The sequence below is a fragment of the Diceros bicornis genome, chromosome 26 (genome assembly GCF_020826845.1).
Source record: "Diceros bicornis minor isolate mBicDic1 chromosome 26, mDicBic1.mat.cur, whole genome shotgun sequence".
NCBI classification, from domain to species: domain Eukaryota; kingdom Metazoa; phylum Chordata; class Mammalia; order Perissodactyla; family Rhinocerotidae; genus Diceros; species Diceros bicornis.
The window spans coordinates 22,123,217-22,135,964 of record NC_080765.1 but is presented as its reverse complement, the minus strand read 5'-3'; the positions used below and the strand labels follow the sequence as shown (position 1 = coordinate 22,135,964).

The window sequence follows — 12,748 nt, the reverse complement described above, 5'->3', positions numbered from 1 at the left end:
ACCATGATAAGACTGCCAGCTAAGATCTTACTCTATTCTCCAAAGAGGAAACTATAGGCAGGTTAAGTTAGTTTAAAATTTTATTTTTTTAATTTTTTTAAATATTTTTATGTAATAAAAAGTAAAAGTCCTTGTCCAACCATCCTTGTGGGGGCATCTGTCTGTCTCTCACACCGGTCACTCAAGTTAACAGGGAAGAAAGAACAGGGGGCCCAAGTCTGAGGTTATAAATAATAGAAAATAAAAGATCTTCCGACTCCAGCGGGGGATAGATGATAGGATGGGAGGGCAAGATAGGGTGTGGATGGGCAGGGGCAGAGCAGGAACCCCCCCACCCCCGCTGGACCCTGGCCCTGCCCACTTTGAGGCCCCTCCGATTCAAGGTGCTTGGCAGGAATTCCCCAGCTCCCCCAGGGGGAAAAAGGGGGGTTGGGGGCTGGGACTGGTCCGAGCTGCTGGGGGAAGAGACATAGATCACTCTTCCCTCCACTCATGGAGGTCTCAGGTCGCGGCCAGGACAATCTTCAGTTCCCCGGGGGGTGGAAGGGGAGCTGCTGGGAGGGATGAGATTGAACTGGTTGGAGGGGAAAGAGAAGAGAGCAGGAGCATTAGAACCCAAGCAGCTGTCCCTTCCTCCAATGCTGTCCAGCGTGGGGTGTGGGGGAGTGTTTGGGTGGAGCGGCCTCCTCAAGGTGTCTCATGGGGCTGTCAGAGCACAGATCAATCGCTGTTTCCCAGTGAGCCAGAGCCCTTACTTGTGTGCCCAGCTCAGCCCCCCACACCCCAGCCTGGCCCTGTCTGCTGCGCTGACCTTACCTCGGCTAAGTCAGGAGACAGTCGGGGTCACTGAGAGCTGGGGAGGCAGTGGGGAGGGGGGCTGCTGGATCACAACTGAGCGAGGACGGAGGGAAGCAAAGGACAGAGCCAGGAGCAAGCCCCTGGCGGCGGCGACTGTGGCTTCTGCCCACCCTACATACTTCACAGACAGGTGCAGGTCGGCGGGCGCCCTGTGGGACAGCCCTGCCTCCAAGACCCCTCACTCCCCACCCAGAACCCGTGCATCCTGCCCCACCTGCAGCCCATCAGCTCTTCCATGCCAAATTCCCCCAGCTAACGAGAACTCACGAATCCTGTCATCGGCTCCTCCTGGAAATCCAGGCGCCTGGCCAGGCTGCTCACCTTGGGGGTGTCCGATGTAGGGGTAGGGTGAGGGTGTGGAAGCTGAGAGTGCAGGCACCCCACTCTGGGGCACCGCGCCTTGGGGGGGGCCCCCATGGCTCTGGGGTGGGTGCAGCAGCATCACCTGGGGCGGGTGGGGAGCCCCAGGGTGAGGGGGCGGGGCTGCTGTGATTCCAGTTTGGACATGGGCCTGCAGAGAACAAAAAGAGCTGGGAGCACCACAGAAGCTTGACAAGGGCTCTGAGTGTCCTAACATCAGAAACACTAAGTAAAGGTGGCACCAGGGATTAAGGAATGGGATAGCCCCATGGCTCAGGTCCTTATGGTAAAACAGATCCAGAGGAAGTAGGTCCCTTATAGGTTCTTACCTGGGTAACATGGGCCATGTTGGTGAAGCCGTGGGGCAGCTGCTGGTGGGCATGGATGGCATACACAGCGGCTGGTTGGGGGAAGCTGCTCTGAGGGGACTGGGCAGAAGGTCCCGGCGGCAGAGAAGGCGGCGTGCCTGTCAAGGCCCCTGGGTGGTACAGATTCTGCTGTGGCTGTCCACTGCCCAGGTGTGGGGCCTGCCCCGCCTGGTGCTGTTAGCAGGAGGGGAAGGGTGAGTGCCACCCACTCCTCTGGCACCCAGGCCCACCACCTGCTGACCCTTGATTCTTCCCACTAGGGAATGACCCCTAGCTCTATCCCTCTCTTCCAGCCACCCATTCCTGCCCCAACCATTTGGATCCCACATGGCAGGCACCTGGACGGGACTGGGGGCCGCATGCTGGGACTGCGGCTGGCTCCCAGTAGGCGTGGTGGCCGGCTGCGGCTGGTGGGCATGGAGCTGCGTGGCATGGTGTGGATAGGACTGGTGAACAGTGGCTACAGCAGGAAAGAGGGAGAGAATCAATGCTGAGCACACCAGAGGCGACTGAGGAGCACAGCCTGAAGGGGAGGGTACAGCAGAACTCACCATAAAGGGCTTGGGGAGTGGGCTGCTCTGCAGAAGGGTACTGAGGGGTGGAGGACGACACAATGGCCTGGGGATGGCTCCCCGACGTCAGCATGCGTGGATTGCTCTGAAGCATGGGGGCAAACACCGGCTGGAGGGGCAAGGAGAGGAACAGTTGGCATGGCAGACGACTTGAGAGGCATGTCTTACTGCCCAATAACCTGTGCACAGCACTACTCTGGCCTTGTCTCAACTACCCTGTTTAATACTCAGAATAATCCTACCAAGTAGATGCCATTTTAAACAATCTACACTTTACAGACGAAAAAACCTCTAAGGCTCAGGTGTTCAGTGCTTTGCTACAGTCCCAGCAGAGCCAGGACTGAAGCCCGAGTCTGACACCACCACCCAAGACACCACCTGCCTCTCTCACCAGCTCCCAAGTCTAGGAGGTGGAGAAGATGGGATCCCTAGCAGGGGCTCTGCACCCCCATTTCCCTCCTGTGCCTCAGTCACCTGTGAGGGGTAGTGGGCCATGGGCTGCATCATGGCGGGCTGGCCTGGGAACTGCTGTGGGTTGTAGGGGATGTAGGAAGAATAAGGTGTGGCAGCCACCAGAGGGGGGCCAGCAGCGGCGGCGGCCTGCATCATCGGAGGGGCTGAGGCTGGCTGGTGTTGGTCCGAGCGCTGGGGGGGCAGGGAGCCTGGGGGTGGGGGAAAAATAGTGCCGAGCTCAAGCTCCATCTGCCAGGAGAAGCTGGGCAGCCCCACCAGCTGCCCCTCCCAACCCTGCTCACCTTTTGCTCCCCGGTACTTGCCCTGCTGTCCAGGCACTGAGTTGGATACAGGATATGGATACATCTGAGGTGCCTGGGGACAAGAATACAGTTGAGGCTGAATGACTTGTTTATAAACCTGGTCCCTCAGCCAGCCCAAGCAAACCTCTTACCCTGGGCCCACTCAGTCTCTTACCTGAACAGCTGGTCCCATGTGGATCTGAGGTATGTAGGAAATGTATTGGGGGCTATAGAGCCCACTCTGGCCTGCTGTCAGCACCGGGATGGAGGGAGTTGAATGAGTCCGGGGCCCTGGGGAAGTTGGGGTACTGGTGGATTTATTCTGTAAGAGACAAGGGAAGACGCATAAAGTATTTTATAAATTTTCTATCTCCACTCCCATACCTATAATAGCAACAGCCATTCATAGAGTGCTATGTGCCAAACACATTCTACGGCTTTATCTTGGTTAAGCCTCACATCAAACCCTATGAGATGGGCATTCTCAAATTACAGGTGAGGAAACTGGGGCAGAGAGGTTAAGTGGTTTGTCCAAAATCACCACGCTTATAAGCACAGGGGTTCAAGCCAAGTCATAGGGCCCAAATGAAACCCATGTTCGTAACTACTCCACTCACATACCGCCTGAGCCAAATGCTAAGTCCCAGGAAGGAACTTGTAACTACATAGATACATCAGGATCCCCTGCCACTCAAGCCTGAGACCTGTCGCTTTCCCCAAACCAGTCCAGCTGTTGCTATCCCTATGCACTTACACACTGTCTCCTCTCGCTGCCTGACAGTCAGTTGCTCCTCCTCCAGTGCTCTATTATTACCCTGCTCCCAAGTCTCCCTCATGGAAATCAAAGTCCACCTTCTCCCATCCCATCTCACCACAGACAGCAGAGGCTTTGTGGGATTGAACTCCTTGGCATTGGGGTTCAGTGTTGACTTCTTCACTTGTCTAAGAGAGAAAAATAAAGTAAATCCTCGTGGCTTGCCCCTCATCTCCCCTGACACCCACCTGGCTCCCCAGCCCACTCACTCAGGAACAGGGCCCTCATCTTTGTCATCTCCCTTGATGAGGCCCACTGGCGGGCTGCCGGTTTGACTTGGGCAAGGCGGTGGGGGCTGCTCTGGCCCCTCGGTGCTCCCTGCCGATGGCAGGGGCAGTTTGTCCTCCTTATCCGATACGGACTCTGTCTTGGAGGAGACTGGGGACCCTATGGGCTCTGAAGTCAGTAGACCATCAACCTCCTTCTCCTTCCCTTTGGGCTCCTCCTTTAAGATCCGGGGAGGAAAAGGATCCAGGCTGGTCTCAGGGGAGCTACTGGACTGAAGCTGGAAAGAGACAAACACACATACAGTACTGTCTGGTCCAGACCCCAGGCCTTGCTTCTTTCATTCTTGCTTGCTCTTATCTCTTCTATCCCACCTAGTTCTGTGCCTCTTCTATAAGCCCCCCACACCCCACTTCATCCAGCTAACATCCTAGCTTGTTCCCACACTTCTCTCACCTTAAACTGGGCCCCAAACTTCCTCAATTCTTCCAGTTGAAAGCGTTTCTGTTCACTCTGAAGGCCAGGGACTATGAGAAAGAGTGAAAAAGAAGAAAACATACATTTTTTTTCTTGAAAGTGGCTACACAGTGCCAGCAGACCAAAGGACAAAGAAACCAAAGAAAAAAGAGGAACTCTTGAGAATCCTGTAAGAGAAATTGGGATCAAAGGGCTGATAGATATTGTCTGCTTCTGGATTTCAACAACTTTCCTAACTGAAATGCTCTCCTAATCAAAGAGGCATCAGACCTTGGCAGAAAAAAATAATCCTCACCTTTCCCAGTTACCCGGGACAGTTCCTGGGACTCCAGAGTTCTCCCAGGTTCCTTGGTCGGAAGTTCTTTTACTGAACAAGGAGAGAGAGACACCTCAAGGTCCTTGTGTCCAGAACCACACTTCACAGTGTCCACAGCCCTCAACCATCTGGCTCTTACCATCTGTGGGGGCCAGTGAGATCTTTGGAGAAGCTGGGGAAACGGAGCCTACTCCAGGATCCACAACTGATGATGTCACAGGGATGGAAGCTGAAGAGGTTGGTACTGCTGAGCCAACGGGAGGCTCAGGACAGGAAGCTGAGATTGGGGCAGGGGCAGCCGACTTGGGAGAGCGTGGGGGGTACATTCGGCCCACTGGAAGAAAAGGGAGAGCTGTACAATGGTTACTGCTGGTCAATAAACAATGGGCACAATGGACTTACTAGAAACACCAAAAAAAAGTTTATCTACTTTTTTATGCACAAGTCACAAACCAAAATGCCTAAAAGGGCAAGGCAGGTAACCTAAGCAGGTAAAACAGCCTCATGGGCTCCTTGAAAAACTGGAATGATTAAAGGGGCAGTCATGACTCAGCTCCAGCCAACTAGCACTATGCAGCACGACACATTCAGTGTTGGCAGAACTTTCTGTATCTCAAAACAAACTGGAAATTTTCTACGATTTATCCTGTTTTAAAATGTTGCCAACTAATTTAAACAAAAGCCATCTGCCAGTGAGACACAATCTTTGGATTGCTACGTTGGGATTTCTGCACCAGGGAAAGAAAAACATACTTTCCTCAAAAGCATAGATCCAAACCCCCCAAAACATCTTTCTTATCTTGAAACTGTCTCCCATTGCAGCATTCCAACAACTGACATATTCACATCCCTCTACAAATTTCTATTCATTTCTTCATATAACACTGCTGAAATTTTACCTGCAGGAGGAGGTGGAACAGAAGCTTCTCCAGAAGGCCTATTGCTGGGTGAAGACAGAGTCTTGGCACCTCTGATAGGCCGCTGTGCCTTAGGGGACATGCGGGAAGGGCCTATTTTTTTTTTTTTTAAAGATGGAAAAAAAAAAAGGCAGAGTACCTGCTATTACATTATCACCAATGCATCGTCCTTCCAACCCATCTAAATCCTTTCTTTTTTTCGTTTTATTTTTTTCCCCCAAAGCCCCAGAAGATAGTGGTATGTCACAGCTGCACATCCTTCTAGTTGCTGTATGTGGGACGCGGCCTCAGCATGGCCGGAGAAGCAGTGCGTCGGTGCGCGCCCGGGATCCGAACCCAGGCCGCCAGTAGCAGAGCGCGTGTACTTAACCGCTAAGCCATGGGGCCAGCCCTAAATCCTTTCAATTATCCTTTTCATCTCCTTACTGCCTCCTTCCCCAACCCCCAAAGTCTGCTTCATAACTCACCTCCATTGATACCACGTGTCTCAGACCCTGGGCCAGGGCTGCTATTGTCAAGATGGTGAGGGCCACGAGGTGGCAAAGAGCTAAGGCCAGGTCGGCCACCCCGGGAACTACTGCATCGAACTCCTCCCCGGGGACCTTCTCGAACTCGTTGCGGTAGAGGGATATACTTTCCCTCCCTAGCGGAAGAGAGTTCAAATAAGATCAAGAAGTCACAAAATCCACACATTTTGGAAAGACGAAGCCCTTCCTTCCCAAGCCCATTTCCCGCCTCCCCACCAATGCCTCACAATTCTACCACTCCCAACCTCTGAGAAAGGTCATATCACACTGTAGTTCAAGGTGAAGCTTTTACAAGATACAGATCATCACGTACAGTTTGAGTTCAATTTCATAAAAGGAAAAATAACACATATATATGGATAAAAATGCAGAGAAAAAAGAGAATATATATCAAAACTGTCAAGAATTTTTTTCTGAATCCATAAGCTTTAGCCTCATTACCTTGGGCAAATTACTTAACCGCTCTAGGCCTCAATCTTCTAAACCTAAAAACTGGGAATAACTATGTATTAACCTGCATCTAATATGGCTGCAAGGCTTAAACAAGAGTGTACAAAGCTCTTGGCCCAAGCCCTGGCCCACACAGTGACCCCACACCAGGCTGTTCCCAGCAATTACCTAGATGCCAAGCTAGGGCTCTCCCGTCCTGAACCCTGCCGCTGGACCGCACTGTGCTTCTCCTCTTCAGTGCGCCCATCGTCGTTCTCCATGGCAATCCGCAGTCGGTACTGGGGGCTCGATTCAATCTCTCGAGCCAATTGGGCCGCACGTAGCTCCCGCTGACGAAACTCTTCTGAGTTGTCCTTCTCTAAGGGCACCCTGAGAGGACCACCACCATCCCAGTGCGAGGGGAAAAAGGAAAACCATTCCTGTGAGTCCTGTTACCAGCTCAGGTATGTGGGTGTTGAACCCCTTCAACAACTCAGCATATATTTAATGGGTATCTACTAGGTCCCAGGCAGAGCAGCAAAGTATGTCTCTGAACGTGAAGGACACTTAGACACATATACGTTTTAAGTTCAGAGGAAAAGTATGGACAGACTGACAAGAAAGCAGTTAAACCTACGCATGTGGTGGCCTGGAATCAAGATTAAGAGAAAACCTTCAAAGCAACAGTTCACAAGGCAGACCAGGACTGGGGAGAGGGCAACCTGGATACCCAGAAAAGCATGAACAAATGCTATGTTCCACCCAGAGACCTGCCTTCTGTTGATGACCCCATGCCTCAAAACTGCACCAGCTGAGAAGTACCAAGACACTCACGTGTAAGAAGAGAGACTGCTATCATAGGTGGTCTTTACACCGTAGTTCTCCTCATTGAACTTGAACATTTCATTGGGGTCCCATCCATTGGACTAGCAACAGAGGAGGGAGAATTTTTTAAAACCCAGCAAGGAAAGCAACGATGACCTATCCTTCTCTTCCATCAGGTTAAAACCTTAAAAATCTGACCAAACCAAGAGTGGAAAAATAGGGACATGGCTGGTAGGAATATCAACTAGTACTACCAACTGCAGCAGAACTGGCAATAACTAGTAAAACCAAAGTCTTAAGACCCAACAAGTTCATTTCCAGATTTATGTCCCAGAGAAATTCTGGTATATTCTGGCATATGTGCATGGGGATACATGTTCTAAAAATTCAATAAGGTACTATTTTTAATAACAAATAGCAACAAAACACCAATCAGTAAAGAAAAAGATAAATACAATTTGGCATGTATACATACATGTGTGTGTATATAAAGAGAATGGTACACAATACTTAAAAGCAATAAACTAGATCAATGTACCAAAATGGAAAAATTCAAAGACAAGCAGGAAAAGTAAATTCTTGCGCAAATCAAACATACGAAAATAATAATGCATTCACTCACGAAGAAATTTTAAATGATCCAAAGTAGTTGTTTTTGGGAAGGGAAATGGGCCTACATGGGCCCATCAAACTTGTCTACACTTTTCGTTAAATTGAACAAAAACCCTCTGACTTGAAGCCAACATTGATAGCTGTCAATCACCGATGGTGGGAGAATAGGTATTTTTGTTTTGTTATTTTCTGTACCTTTCCATCTGGAATCTGACTGCCATCTATAAACAAGAGTAAAAGATCCAATCCTCCCACTGGTCCCCCCAGCAACTCTTGGTTCCAAGAATGACGTCACTGTCAACAACCCACACTCCGGCAGCAGAGCTGCCCAGCTCTCAGATCCTCAGGGAAGGAGACTGTACCATGTCAGACTCGAGGTCGTAGTCATCGCTGTTGCTGTCACCCCCCTCCCAGCGCTGAAGCACCTTCTCTTTGTGCTCCCCATTCACCTTCGAGTTCATGGCAATGGCTGAATCAGTGAACTTGTCTGTGGGGGGCAGAGTTGAAGATCAGAAGTCAGGTGATATTTCACAGCCTTACTTTCAACATCCCCCACCCCCCATAAGTAGTTCAGGAGCAAAGAAAAGTTTGTGTGTGTCAGGGTTGGAGGCAGGGGGGTGGGCAGGTGCAGCATAAAAAGTCTCATTTTATTAGTTCAAAAGGAGCAGGGCAGAGTTGAAAACAAATCAAGGAAAACATGGAGAACCACAACACAGGCTGGAATTCATCACTCTATCTCAGACATCAAGACATAGTCTCAAGAAGAAAAATCCAGCCATCTACCTTAGAAAAAAGTAAGATGGTAAAGGAGCAAAAACAAAACACAAAACAAAACTCAAGTTGTCCTGTAACTGCTCTCTGCCCTCTACTCACACAGAGCGGGTCTGACGTAACAGTCTGGCACGATACCTTTAGTGGCATAATTGAAGTCAACATTTCGGAAGTGGACAAGCATGACATCACTTGGCTTAAACACCATGGTGTCCACAATGTCTTCCCGACGAGGGCCACCCACTGGCTCAGATGCTTTCCGGTGCACAGCATCTACTGCTAGTTCAAACTATAAAAGTCCCATTTCCCAACACCCAAGGATCAGTATTAAGAAATGTGAAGGCAAAAATACGACAATTTTTCTCTTACCCTTTCTAAACTTTTCCCAACACCACATCTCATGTGCACTGACTTCTCAACATCAGTCACAGGACTTAGCCAAAGCCCCAAGTTTAAAATTTACATTTTTAAATTTAAGCATTTTAACACTAAAACACTCAGCCCTCAAATTTTATGTCCTTTATTGCACTACTCCAGCACAAGCCTAGAGAAATGAGTAACAGCCACAATGTTGTCGAACACCACTCAATTCACATCTTCAATGAGCCTATTTCATTCTCCTCCTCCTCCTTCCATACAACTCCAAAAATAAGCTAACTTGAAGACACTGACCTTTGAACTCAAAGTCTTGAAGATACCTTCATAAGTGGTACCATTCTTCACCTTTACATCACAAGTAGAGCCCTGGGAGAATGGGAACAATAAGAGTGTCTTCAGCAAACTGATGCATTACATTCCTCAAACAACCTAAGGGTTAGGCACCCACTTACCACAACAGCTGTAAGGAAATGCAGCATTCTGGAATTGTTGTAGACACCCTCAAACACCTGTCAGTAACATAAGAGGGAGAAATAAAGGAATAGTCAACATCTCACCTTCCTTCTAAATGCCCACACTCCACTCACACCCACCTTGGATGTGCTGGGCCCCGTTCCCTCCTGACCACCTCTGACTATTTCTGCACTTAATCTGTCCTATATTCCCACATATACATTTTCAGGTCTCTGTACCTCAGAGGGGGGAAAAAGGCACTCACCGGTGACTGTGGGGGTCCCTTTCCTGTGCTTTGTCCCCTATAAGACAAACAAGAAACTAGTTATTTAAATACGTTCAATTTCTCTCACACAACTAAATTCAAAGAACTAGGTATCCTACAACCATACCTAAAACCTACACTGGGTGAAGACGCAGATTTAGGCTACAAACCAATTAAGCAATAAGATTTTCAAACTCTCACCTTATAGAGAAAGAAAGGTGTAGGCATCAAAAGCTACTAAACACATTTTCTCCAAATGCCAGTAAAATAAACCTCAATCAATAACGGTTGTCAATTGTTTTAAGAGGCAATTCAACACAACCTTCTCACTTTCTCCAAGGGGCTACATGCTTCCCACAGACCAATACTACAGTATTCAGTAACCAATAACGCAGCCCAGATGGAAAGGTGGAAGCTCAAAAGCGCAGAATCGGAACTACCTAGCTCAGCCACATTACCTCCCAAACAGAAAAGACATTTTCAGTAGCCTTATGCCCCAAACCCTGGGAGGAAGGTATTCCCTCTACAACCCATCCTCTCGACCTCTTTACTCATTCAGTCTGCTACCCACTCTGGGAGGGGTCACCGATCGCCCGGTAACCCTACTCCTCGCTGGCTGATGTAACCGGCGGTTGAAGAGGGCGATGAGGGGGCCGTTGGCGGGGCCGGGGGGACAGCGCAGCCGCAAAAGCCATCCACCGGGAGGCCTCGCCCGGTCTGCGCCTGCGCACTAAAGCCCACGGGCCTCTTCAAAACCTCCCCTCCCGCGATCAGAACCCCATGCGCCTGCGTGTACCACTGCTCTCAATTCCATTAACCCACACACAGAAGAAACCGAGTGGGGTGTCGCCCACTCATCCACGACCACCAGGCAAACCTTTCCATGCACACTCCCAGCCCCTGCCCTGTTACCCGGGGCTCGCGAAAGCCTGGGTCATAAGACAGAGCATCCGCGCGCACGTACGGGAAGAGCGCGCGCGCGCTGGAGGTTCCCGACCCGCAGTCCTCCCAGTCGTCCCTCCTTCCGTCCCCCCGCCCATCTCGCTCCCCTCCTACTGGTCAGACTGGGAAGGGGGAGGTAGCAACCCGCTTCCAAGTCCCTCCCTCCCCATTGGCCAAACTGTGGGCCGCGCGCCCCCCTCCATTGGCTACGGCCGGGGACCCCTTCCCGCAGCTGACTCCCCATTGGCTGAAGCCGGGGACCGCGAGACCCTTCGCGGTAATGGAGCCGGGGACCCCGATCACCTCTTCACCCCCCCAACTCCTCGTTCCGAGAGCGCTGACGGGATGCGCCCTGCCTGCCCTTAAGGCCCGGGCCCCGAGCCCTACCTAGGCTCTGAGGGCTGAGCACGGCCCTTAAATGCCCTGGTGGCCGCCCCGGGACCCCTTTCCTCCGACCTGTTAGGACCTGAGGGGGGCCCACCTCCAGCTTCACGGGGAGTCCCCCACTCACCCTGGTGCCCCTCAAAGGTGGCGAGAAATGGGGGCCCGCCTCGCGAGTGTACTCAGCTCCCGGCCGCCGGCCCGGAACCGAGCCGCCAACGCCGCCCTGCAGCCTCGGCTCCAGCGCCCGGGAACCCACCCCTCCTCACCTGGCGCTGCCGATGGCCGCTGCCCCTGGCCTCTCCTGATGTTGCTGCTGCGGCGGCGGCGGCTGCGGCGCCAAGATGCTCTCGGCTCCCCGGCGGAGCCCGCTCCCGGCAGCGGCTGCAGGCCCCAGACAGGGGGAAGCGGCCGCGGGAGGCCCTGGGGGAGCCGAGGTGGAGGCCAGGGGCCCCGGGAGGCCGCCGTTGGGAGGGCTGCTGCCTCTGGGAGGCCGACGGGCCACGGCCTGTTGCGTGGGGGGCGGCTGCTGGGGCTGGGAGGTCTGTTGTGGCGGCTGAGGCTTCAGCATGATGGCAGCGTCCGGAAGGGGAATTAGGGGGAAGGGAGGGAGAGAGGAGACCGGGGCTAGGCCTCCGCCGGGGAGCGCGGGAAGCGAGGGGGGATTGGGAAGCTGGGGACCCGCCGTTGGCGGGCGGGGGGAGCCCCGCGGTGTCAGGGGTGGATAGAGAAGACCGCGGCGCGAGGAAGCGCCGCGAGGCGGAAGGGGAGGGGGTCCCGCGGGCCGGAGGAAAGCGAGAGGGCGCGAGCCGGCCTGGCGCGCGTGCGCGTCGCCGGGGAAAGGGGAGGGGGGAGGAGCGCGCGGGCGGGAGCACCGACGGGGGAGGGGCGGGGAGGAGGTAGCGGCGGCGCGAGAGGTCCGCGCGCACCTGGGCGGTTAGCACAGGGCGGGAGAGGAGAAATAAAGAAAGGTGAACCTCGCGCCCTTAGCCTTTAGAATGGGAAAGGAGCAGCGCGGGCGTTCACGCGCGCCAAGGACTTAAGGTCCCTACGTCTCAAACAGCCCTAGAGGCTGGCGGCCGCTGTCGCTTCACAATGAGCGTGTGAAGCCCTGGGGGAGGAGCCGAAGAAGCAGAGAGGAAGGAAGAGCCGGCTGCCACGCCTACGCCGCCGGCGTAGCGTCGCGATGCTTCCGCAGAGTGTGAGATGTCGGGACGTAGCGTGCAGTTCTTCCGCCATTTGGGGGCCCGTGGGCGGAGTCTACGTGCAAAAAAATCCCGGGACTAGACCCACGTTTGCTTTTAGGCGGGTGGTACGCTCCGTGAAGCGGTAGTCTGGACCGTGTCTGCTTTAAATAAAAGACTGACGGACGTTAATCAGTTTGAGCGTGTCGATCTTTTCAGATAAATCTATGCCTAATCCTAAATTTTGAACTTCAGTGATTTTAAACCTAAATGGTTTCTTCGTGCCCTAGAATGAACCTTTAAACTAGTAACAAAGAGA

At 52.5% G+C, this 12,748-nt stretch overlaps 1 protein-coding gene across 20 annotated transcripts; it reads right to left on the bottom strand.

Annotated features, from left to right (window-relative positions):
- Positions 1-62: 62 nt before the first annotated feature.
- Positions 63-12,303, bottom strand: ATXN2L (ataxin 2 like). Of its 20 annotated transcripts, none has more exons than XM_058569732.1 (24): positions 11,515-12,300; positions 9,923-9,959; positions 9,657-9,713; positions 9,499-9,570; positions 8,965-9,115; positions 8,418-8,542; positions 7,453-7,544; positions 6,808-7,008; positions 6,130-6,305; positions 5,645-5,755; positions 4,885-5,097; positions 4,725-4,796; positions 4,409-4,479; positions 3,937-4,232; positions 3,786-3,855; positions 3,089-3,235; positions 2,914-3,010; positions 2,633-2,820; positions 2,138-2,267; positions 1,925-2,046; positions 1,548-1,760; positions 1,180-1,369; positions 817-976; positions 495-574 (listed from the first exon to the last, which is right to left on the bottom strand). In XM_058569732.1, the coding sequence occupies exons 1-23, from the start codon at positions 11,814-11,816 to the stop codon at positions 822-824; spliced, it is 3,288 nt and encodes a 1,095-aa protein (XP_058425715.1). In that variant the 5' UTR covers positions 11,817-12,300; the 3' UTR covers positions 495-574; positions 817-821. The 20 variants fall into 20 exon arrangements, with proteins under 20 accessions (XP_058425721.1, XP_058425722.1, XP_058425723.1 ...); XM_058569733.1 differs by having other exon boundaries at positions 533-551; XM_058569738.1 differs by lacking the exon at positions 817-976 and having other exon boundaries at positions 63-574; positions 11,515-12,299.
- Between the last annotated feature and the right edge of the window lie 445 nt (positions 12,304-12,748).

Bases quoted from the DNA above. Each gene is read 5' to 3' on its own strand.
- ATXN2L (XM_058569749.1), bottom strand. From the start codon at position 11,816: ATGCTGAAGCCTCAGCCGCCACAACAGACCTCCCAGCCCCAGCAGCCG. The intron at 3,856-3,936 runs GTGAGTGGGCTG...TTTCTCTCTTAG, and splicing joins GATGAGGGCCCTGTTCCTGA to ACAAGTGAAGAAGTCAACAC. The intron at 1,370-1,547 runs GTAAGAACCTAT...TGTTCTCTGCAG, and splicing joins ACATGGCCCATGTTACCCAG to GCCCATGTCCAAACTGGAAT.